The sequence below is a fragment of the Sphaerodactylus townsendi genome, linkage group LG07, assembly GCF_021028975.2.
Source record: "Sphaerodactylus townsendi isolate TG3544 linkage group LG07, MPM_Stown_v2.3, whole genome shotgun sequence".
Classification (NCBI taxonomy): Eukaryota; Metazoa; Chordata; class Lepidosauria; order Squamata; family Sphaerodactylidae; genus Sphaerodactylus; species Sphaerodactylus townsendi.
The window spans coordinates 39,687,392-39,697,783 of record NC_059431.1 but is presented as its reverse complement, the minus strand read 5'-3'; the positions used below and the strand labels follow the sequence as shown (position 1 = coordinate 39,697,783).

The window sequence follows — 10,392 nt, the reverse complement described above, 5'->3', positions numbered from 1 at the left end:
AGGCACAATTCTAAATATGATAAAATGCCTGTAAACCAAACCGCACATTTCACCCATGAAGCCTTCCTCAATCATCTGAATTAAATGATATGCATGACCAAAGCACTGAACATCCCAATGTATTTTTTTCAAAATACGAACTAAGTATCTCTTTTAGTTTGTTAATTAGGAATATCAGAGATAATGCATTTGGATTCCTGTATATGATTATGTATACTATAGGGCAATGCTTTTTCCTAATCTAGTTTATAGAGAAATTTGGACTACTAAAGTCAGCCATCTGGTTTGTTATTCCCAATGGTCCTAATTAACAACAAAGAAACAAATATATGCAACCAAAGATTAATGTTGAGTATGTTAAGTGTCATCAAGTCACTTCTGACTAATGGTGACCCTATGAATTAATGACTTCCAAAATGTCCTACTGTTATCAGCCTTACTTACATCTTGCAAACTGAGGACTGTGGCTTCCATGATTGAGCCAATCTCTTGCTGGGTCTTCTAGGAGCAGCAGTGGTTAAGGAGGCGTAGTGGTTAAGAACAGGTGCATTCTAATCGGGAGGAACCGGGTTTGATTCCCCACTCTGCCGCTTGAGCTGTGGAGGCTTATCTGGGGAATTCAGATTAGCCTGTGCACTTCAACACACACCAGCTGGGTGACCTTGGGCTAATCACAGCTTTTCGGAGCTCTCTCAGCCCCACCCACCTCACAGGGTGTTTGTTGTGAGGGGGGAAGGGCAAGGAGATTGTAAGCCCCTTTGAGTCTCCTACAGGAGAGAAAGGGGCGGTATAAATCCTAATAATAATAATAATAATAATAATAGTAGTAGTAGTAGTAGTAGTAGTAGTAGTAGTAGTACTAGTAGTAGTAGTAGTAGTTGTTGTTGTTGTTGTTGTTGTTGTTGTTGTTATTTTCCTGTTGCCTTCTTCTTAGTATTATTTTCTTTTCCAGGGAGTCTTGTTTTTTCTGAATGTGGCCAAAGTCTGATTTGACTAAACATCTTCACTTTAGTCATTTTAGCTTCTAGAGTGAGTTCAGGCTCAATTTGATCTAGAACCCACTGATGCATCTTTTCAGCAGGCCATGGTATATTAAAAAAGCCCCTCCAAAACTACGTTTCAAAGGAATCAACTTTCTTCAGGTCAGCTTTCTTCATAGTCCATCTTTCACACACATACATAGTAATAGAGAATAATATGGTATGAATTATCTTGATCTTGTCACCAGTGATACAACCTTAAACTTAAGAATCTTTTTTTTAGTTTCTTCATGGATGCCCTTCCCAATCTCAATCTCCTGATTTCTTGGATGCAGTTTCCCTTTCGGTTGATGATGGAGCCAAGAAATAGAATACCTTTAAAAATCTCAATTTCTTCACTGTCAAATTTGTATGAGTTAAGATCAAGTTAAAGACAGAACATGTACCCTCACCTAACAAAAGATCCTTCCAAAAACCACCTATCAAGTATCTAACTTCACCCATTGCATTTTTTACTAATCAACAAGGTAAAAAGTTAATCAAAGGTACATCTAAGTATTTATTTAAAATATATATATATAAACATTTATTCTGTTTATCATTTAAATATACAGTTTAATATGACTTTAGATATAATTTGATTCCATCTGCTAAGCAAATTAAATAACAAAAGTTTGGTGAGGAGAAGTCGAATTGAAACTGGTTGACTTGAACATCATGCTTTAGTATTACTGTGACACACATTGTGGTTACTCTCATCATTAGCTGGATGAAATTTGCTCAGTGAGGATTTGCCTTGGTAAAGATATGATATCAAGCATGGTACACCCAAATGTTGATTTAATCCAACAATAATTAGTTCAAAAGAAAATAAAGATGTTTTCTGAAATTATGAAAAGGCTGCCTTCTATCTATTGAGCTTAATAAAAGTTACTGAGCTCTTTGGAATTTCAGTTTGCATCTGAAGACTACAATGCCAGAATAATCAAACAATTGGCGAAGGGCCACTGGGAGAAAAGCTATGTAACCCTCTCCTATAATTCAAATCTTCTCTCTGAAGTTGCACTTTATCTGCCAAAAAAAAGATGCCATGTTACCTGTATATGGGCTTTAAAATAGCTCCACCTGCCTCCAGGTGGGACAGAATATAGGCAATAACAGTCACAGAAGTCACCTCCAGCACCTTCCAACAGATTTCGTCCAACATAGGGATTTCATGTTGTTTGCTCCACAAAAATGTCTTATGAAATGTGTGAAGTACTTACTACTGTGTGAATAAATCTGAAAAACTAAAATAGTAGGAAGGCGAAAATTCTGCATATAGTTATTCCCTTTCAGCCAACTGTGTAAACTATAATGGGAAAAGAAGGAATTGGTGATTCCATCACTTCAGATCCTTTTCCTACAGATCATTAGCCCACAGAACCACCACATGAATGTTCATTTGCTTTCTGATGGGACTTCCCTCATATTGAAAACCAATTATTTGTTGTCATAGAAACAATTGTGTCAATCCAATCCAATGTGCTGAGGTATCTTGTAAGATATCTTGTAAGGTATCTTGTTCACCGTGAAGTTGTTGCTACCTCTGCAAACCTCTGTGTTACCATTCACCATTCTTCATTCTTTGGAACCTGCAATAACAATACCCAAAAGTAATTAAATTGTGGAAGAATCCAAAGATAAACACTTGAGTATTGCTAGAGTAATGTGTAATTATATGATGTCAGTCCTGATTTTGTGACTTTTCTAAGCTATTAGACAGGTTACAAGTGGAGGCCTGCAAGATTCGTGAGAGGGCATCCCACCCTCCCTCCTGTGCTCAGCTGCTCAAACAATTTTTGAAAATATTTTTTTACAGTTAAAGTATACATACAAAATCAACAATATAAATAGTACAACAAAAATAAAACCTATTTTTGAAATGAAAGGTTAAGAATGAATAAGGGCAAAATTAAACAGGCACCAAAAAGTGTTTATGTAAAAGCAATACAGATATGAACAAAAATAGTTTTGTTTCCTACAAGATTTGAAGAGTAGGGTGCTTTCACACATGCTAAATAATCTACCTTTTAACCTACTTTTAATGCACTGTAGTGATTGTTTGCAAGTGGATTTTTCTGTCTCACACAACAAAATCCTGTTGCAAAGTACATTAAAGGTGGACTGAAAGTGCATTATTCAGCACACGTGCGTGAAAGCACTTTTAGGAGAAATTTTAACATTCACAAGAATAAGAGCAAAAATATTTTCCAGTTACCAATTTCATGTAAGATCTATTTTACCTCTTTAATCAGCACTTGTGGTCTGCTCAGAATTTACTTTTGCATAAATCAAAGGTAGATGGAGACCCACCACTGGACCTACAATACTCAGCCATGAGATGATGTAATTTGTACTCCTACAAAAGAGAGAATAAGCTACACTGAAAAAATGTAATATATCATAGCAGTATTTAAGAAGTTTGGGCACCATTTTGAACAGCTATCAATTAATTTTAAAAACAATTGTTACATTATAGTCGTATATTATACAGTCTAAGGAGAAAAAAAATCTCAGTGGCAGTTCTGATCCTTCAGTTAATACAGCTCACTATTGTGTTGTACCACTTTTAATTGAGAATATGTAAACTAGTCAGCCAAATGCTCAAGGATTGGGGCCTTCTTCAAGCTGTATTGCTAAGGACATGCTCAGAAATGATGGTCCTGAAACTCTTGTTCCAAAAATGTGAGACCCAGAGAGGATGATCCCCTCTGGAGGCCGATAGATCGAACTGGTTTCAGAAAGGAAAGTGTTCATTTTGAGAGCTAACATCTGTGAAATTTTGTTCGTGAAAGTTTGGTTCACAAGTGCAAACCTGTTTGTGAGTCCTCATCTATTCAAGACCACAGTCCAGTCTTAGAACCTTTGTTGTGTCATCAGAGTTAACTGGAAGCATCTGGCGTGTAACAATCTGAGAGAGTTTCACTGTCTGTGAGGGAAGTGGGATTTTACTCCTAGATGGGTCTTGAAAGTTGTGATCCAAGTGTGCTGATTGGATGGGCATAGGTCACGTATTGCAGATGACAAAAGCCATAAATTAGTGCCTATACTGTAAACTGTATTCTCCGTTCCACTTTCCTTTTCCCTCACCACCCTTTTTCATAATTACTGCTGGAACTCTGCACATGTCATGAAACCAACTGAACTGCCTTCTGCTTGTAAGATCTGACTGTGTTAAGTAGAGAGTAAGCCTTTATTATTTTCTTTGTGTCATTAAGCTGCAATACTGTGTTTCACTGTGTTTTAAGCCTGAGTTTAATTAGCAATTTCTTCAATAAAACTTTAATTAACTTTTATGTCTGTGAGTTCTGATTCAGATTCACTTGCTCAGGGATGCTGCAACTCAAAGGCTGGGTCACTGACTTTTGACAAAATGCTAGGCTGGTAACAAGACAGAGAAGACTCCTTAGTAGGAGACTGGAATATGCAACTTCTGGGAGTTTCGTATAGGGGATGCTCCCTGAAGTCCTCTTCCCCTACCGTTCAAATAGAGCTCTAGCATTATAGTATAAGGAAGATAAAAGCTGTCTGATCAGTTTTGAACTTAACTCCATTTTAGTTGACTATTAGATGACAAAAGCACCATCTGGTAAGGTTTGTGTGGATAATTTTGGTTTTGTTGCCTTTGATTGATGTTGATACAATTATAGTAGTTGTGAAGGCCACATCCTCTAAATTGGATCACTTCTACTTAGTTATTAAAATCTTGCCTTGGACAAAATCAGGGCTTGTTTGACCTGGACTATGAACAACTCCCCTGGAAGAAAAATTCTAGGTGGATTTAAAGAAGGCTGTTATTTCTAACAGTTTATTTCTAACAATTAAGCCCAGATGATAATTAAGATCCACAATTTAACATCTAACCACAGTACTCCAGAATCGCTAGGTTTACAACTGAGACAAGAAATCTAAGCACTAGACAGTTTTCCACACTACCAAGTTTATTAGAGGGAGGCACATTAACAAGATTAAGAAATTGTAATTTAGCCAGATTTTGTCTGGCTACAAAAAACTTACAGGAAATCATTCACCACCACAAATTTATTTACAAAATTCACTTGCATTTGTTGTGCGTTTTAGGAGGGGGTATAATAACCTAGGTAGTCAATTCGCATCTAGCAGCTCCTCACCTGTTTGCTTTATGTGAAGTGGATAACATTGAAGCCATAAATTCATTTGTTCGACAGGGATGAAGTACAAAGAATGGCTGTCCAAGTAATGGATGTTCCTGAAAAGAAGCACATCCTTGTTAATTTTTAATGAACAAAGTAGTTTATATTATTACATTTGTCCTCATTACAACCCCATAGGGCAAGTTCTTTAAGTTTCCTATTTTACCGAGGAGAAACTGAGTTCAAATTGTATCAACTTCCCAAGATTATGCAATAATTCCAAGTCTTGGTTCATCTATTGATAGGTGATACGTTTATCTTATGACTCCACAGACTTACAACGTAGTCTAAGAAGAGTTATAACTTTCTACAACTTTACACAAATAGATATTCTAAATAGACAATGTCACAAACAATGCTAACTTGTTTGAAATGAAAAAAAATAATTTTAAAATTAACAAAAATACCACCAGTGTTTGAATTCATTTATCTAATTTCTGCAGGCCTATCTTAGCAGTTAGCTAAAAAATGGTGAATATAAGAAGCAATTTCTCTGCTAATGTTGCAAACTCTTGGTTCCAGTTTGTGTACGTAACCCTTAACCCTCAGGATGTTATAGGCAAGGGTCTTTTGTTCTTCTGGCTAACTTTATCTACATATCTATCTGACAATCTTTGCACACTAGAATTTAGAAGGGGAAACTTGTCTTGCAGCCTTTAGACTACCTATAAATATGATTTTACTTTAACCGCTGAGTATTTCCAAACTAAGAACCAAAGTTGTATAGTAGCTAAGATGTTGAACTAGGAAAAACACTCATTTGCACCATGGAAGCTTGCTGGGGTGACGATGGATCAATCACATACTCTCACCGTTGACCCTGGTTGGTCTTTGGATAAGAGACTTGCAAGAAATACTAAGAGTGTGTTGTGGAGGAAGCCAATGGCAAACCACCTGCAAACATCTCTTACCTTAAGTTCTATGGGTTCGCCATAAGTCAGATGTGACTTGATGGCAAAAAAAAAGGCAAATCCAACATTCACCATGTAAAGGTATAAACTTTTACACAGGCATCTGAAGTGGAACTATTTCATTACAGGTGACCCCCAAAAACAGCAATCCTGCAAATCTATTTGGCTGATGGGAATCTTTGACCTAAAGCTGAATCGTTCTGGACAAGAGCCCTGCTTCAAAAACGGGCGGGGGGGAGAGTTGGGCGGGGGGGGAGAATGGTAAGGGCAGGCCCAAAATCACCAAGAAAGCTTTCTTGACAAAGTGGGGATTTGAACCTGGGTTTCCCAGATCCTGCTCCATCAGCCTAGCCATTAAATCTCACTGTAAAAGAAGATATTACAAGAATGAAAATGAAGGTCTGAGGGCAAAACAGGCTCTTAAATTGTGACAAGCCTATTGCCAGTTCCTGTTAAAATCAGTGTAAATATTTGCTTTATAATATGTGTTCGTCATTATATTGTCATTGGTAAATCTTTTGTTGTCAGTTCCAATCCACATTTTCTCCCAACAATCTGCTTTTACTAGAAGTATTTTCACACATTACTGATTTAGTTTAATGGCTGAGTGGAATAATATGTTTTTGTTCAGTTTGACAGTCTATAAACAATACAGAACAGCATCAGTTCACTACTATCGATAAAAGATGGAAACATCTTTGCATGAATTTATAGTCTGAGTAGTTTTTCCTAAGCTCCAAGCTGTATGACTGATCTCTACAATGCTCATACCAAACTCTTCATCCTTGGCATGAGACAGAGCTGGCAGCGAGGAGCAGAATCCTACTCCAGTGAAGGAAACTCATTAAGAAGTTGGCCTTGCCTCCCTCTTTGATGGGAGGCCAATCCCAAAGAATCTAGAATGCACTCTCGCTTGTACCAGAGAATATCAGTTTCTGGAATATCCTCTCATTTGGATGGTGAGTGATCTGTCTTACCTCTGGTAGACCCAGGGACAAATCATGCTGATTATTCAAATCATTCTTTCAGCAAGGCATAATTCATTATTTATGGACCAAATTTTGTCTGAACCAGGGCTATGCAGGGAAGTCACACACTTAAAAGAATATCTGAAACATCATCTAGGGTTACCACTTTAATTCCTTCTCTGTGTTAGGTGTCTTGGAAGAAAGCACAAGAGTCCGAAGCGATCTAAGGCTTTTACATGGTGAGTTTAACCATGCTTCTTTGTAGTGAACTATTAAGAAGACTGATGTACATCCAATGTTAAAGCAATTAAACAGCAGGCTGAAGTAAACTGATAATCATTGCAAATACAGTAAGTATTATTTTTTAAAAGTTAGCCGTTTAGGGAACTGATCATGAAAAACATAGTTGATTGCTAGGTCCCTGGTCCAAATTTTGACCATGTTCACAGTAGCTAAAAAGTATTATTAGACAAAGCCTTAGGAAATTAATTGACAGTATTTACATAATCAAAACTCGCATTAAATAGCCTCCTTTCTATATACTCTACCAGAATAATGAAGAACTAAACTGACCGAAGAGAATGAGTTGACCCTATGGCATTCCAACTGATCATATAGTAGGGGAACTTAATTACAGAGTGTAGCTGCCAGGGTTACAATATAAATTCCAAGCATAAGAATAAGACTGAGGTCTGATAAAATAACCTGTTTCAATAAAGTTGAGGGAAAGTTTAAGAATGCGTCATCCCCTTAAGAAAGGCAGGGGGAAGCTGCCACTGACGCTGGCTTCATGAACCCAAACGAGGCAGGAGTGAGATGCTGCTGCTTCAAGCCAAGCCAAGGATGGGTCAAGTGCAAGTAGGTGTTGCTGCAGAGCCAGGTGTCAAGACCTTGACAGGGCAGGTATGAATGGCCATTATAAAGCCAACTGCCCAAGACCCAGACAGGGAGTGTGCAAGTGGGTGGCTTGAGCCCCAAAAGGACTGGGTACAAGTGGTGACAGTGGGAGGCTGCTCTTCTTCTCCCCCCTCCCCCGTTCCTTTTTATCTTGATGCTGCTACTAAAGAGCCGAGGATTCAAAAGTGGCAAAATGTGGCCCAGATCTCTAACGGGAGCAGCAATGACTGTCTCTTTAATATGCTAAAATCAATGTACATTGGTCAAAGAGGAGATGCCCATAGAACCTGATCCAGCTAAGGAATCTGATTGCAAAATGCTGCATGCTAGGGGAGAGAAACTATTACAAAAGCATCTCAAGTATTTTAAAAAGTTTGTCTTGAGATGTGCAACAAATTACCCTGCTGTGGATTGTAAGCCCTTTATTAATTATTTACTTTTCAATTTATATCCTGCCATTTGCTTTAAAAGCCTCAAGGTGGCTAATGATAATTTAAAAACATAAAATCCAATCAATAGAAATTAATCAATTAATTTTAAAAGATGCATAAATAAGTTACGAATCCGTTAACAGCAGCAGGTTTCAATGATCACATCGTGTTTTTTAAAAAAAATCATCTTCCTCAAAGGCTTGCTGAATAATAGTCTTATTTAACCTTTCAAAATTTAAATCGAGTGGATATACCAAACCTATACATAATGTGGGCACTTCCCTGCTCTAAATTGTATCCTTATATATCACTGTCACTTTGTTGATCCCTGAAACTGGTCCTAAACAGAGGCTGACCAGAGAACCCAGCTGAATGCTTGTCCTGCCTCACCCAGCCATGTTTAGATAATGCATCGTATGAACATTCATCTAAGATCACTATTTTGCTGGCTGCAGACTTAGAAACACTGCACATTTATCTATTTGAGAAACTTGTATGTTGCAATGCCAACAGTATTCCCAAGGTGGTGTTCAGTTCCAAGCCAGTTAAATCAATCTATCAGTAATATAATATAATAAAAGCCAATCCAGGAAATACAAGAAAACAACAAAATAAGGTTTTTCAGTCATAAAAATAAAAAATAACTGTAGCATGTAGCTCAAAAAAGTGATACAAAAACGTGTTACTTTTTAAAAAAGTCAGTAATAGTAAAGAGCAAAGGTTTTGAACTGGTGTGGTGGTCATCAACTTTCTGGTTTGTTAAAAAAATGTCTTCTGAATAGCTTTGGTAAGATAAAAATAAAATAAAATGTAAGTCTCCAGCACACAGCTGAGTCTGAAAGCATCGGACTGTTCACCTAACATATTCTTAAACCAAAAGGCATAAAACAAAGGCTTATAAGTCCTTCCTTTATCTCTTGACCAATTTTTCTGGCCTAATAAAAATAACATCTCTATGCATCCTCTTGCCAGGTTAATCTAAAGTTTCAGACTTGGGTGTCAACAATATGCGGATAACACGCAGCTATTCCAGTTGATGGGCAATCATCCAGAAACCACTCCAGATGTTTTGGCCAGCCATGTGGAGCCTGTGGGAAAATGGTGAAAGCAGAGCCAGCTGAAGCTAAATCCATCTAAGTTTGCCAACTACCAACTCTTGATTGCATGCAACTAACACCTTGGTGTGATACTTGATGCTTCCTTAACTATGGAAGCTCAAGTCACCCTTGCGACCCACCAGCTTTTTTACCATCTTTACCAGGTGAGGCTTTGGGTGCCCTACCTATCCCAGCCTGATTTAGCTAAAGTAACCTATGCATCAGTGACCTCCAGACTAGACTACTGCAACTACACAGGGCTGCCCTCGGGTCTGCTTCAGAAGCTCCAACTTGTACAAAATGTGGCAGTGCGGGTCCTTATAGGAACCCCATGGCATGCATGTATACAACCCGTGCTTCACCAACTGAATAGATTGTGAGTGGACTATTGAATCAGACTCAAGGTTCTGGTACTCACCCTTAAAGTTTTAAATAGTCTAAGGCCACAGTATCTATGGGACCTCCTCTCCCCATATGTCCCCTGGCAGGCTCTATGCTCAGTCAACAACAACTTGCTTCTGGTCCCCTCTGTAGAATTTTAACAGGGTTAGAGAAGATGTATTTGCTCTAAAAGTCCCCACCTGGTTATTGGTCTATTTATGGCTTAGCCCTAAATCAGGGAATGTTTTATAATCTAATGGTCTTTAATTCATGATTTTATAAGTTGTAAGCTGCCCTAAGCCTGCATGAGGAACAGTGGCCTAAAATGTAATTGATCGATCGATCGATCAATCAATCAATCAAGAACGAAAGAAAGAAGTCCAGTGGTATCTTTAAAATTAACATTTATTACAGCACAAGCAATAAAGCCTGTTGTACCAACAAATAAAGTGGGCTCTAGAAAACTGTTGGTGGGTTACTGCCCACTGGAGAGGCCAACCCCTCTTGCCTTTC

The 10,392-nt window shown here is 37.9% G+C and overlaps 1 protein-coding gene across 5 annotated transcripts in view; it reads right to left on the bottom strand.

Annotated features, from left to right (window-relative positions):
• Positions 1-1,574: 1,574 nt before the first annotated feature.
• ATG10 (autophagy related 10) overlaps positions 1,575-10,392 on the bottom strand; it is a 188,719-nt gene continuing 179,901 nt past the window's right edge. For all 5 annotated transcript variants that reach the window (XM_048503753.1, XM_048503754.1, XM_048503752.1 and 2 more), the window contains 3 exons: positions 5,153-5,250; positions 3,266-3,381; positions 1,575-2,614 (listed from right to left, as the gene is read on the bottom strand). In XM_048503753.1, coding sequence (XP_048359710.1) covers positions 3,270-3,381; positions 5,153-5,250 — 210 coding nt within the window. In that variant the 3' untranslated portion in view covers positions 1,575-2,614; positions 3,266-3,269. The remainder of the gene's footprint in view (positions 2,615-3,265; positions 3,382-5,152; positions 5,251-10,392) is intronic.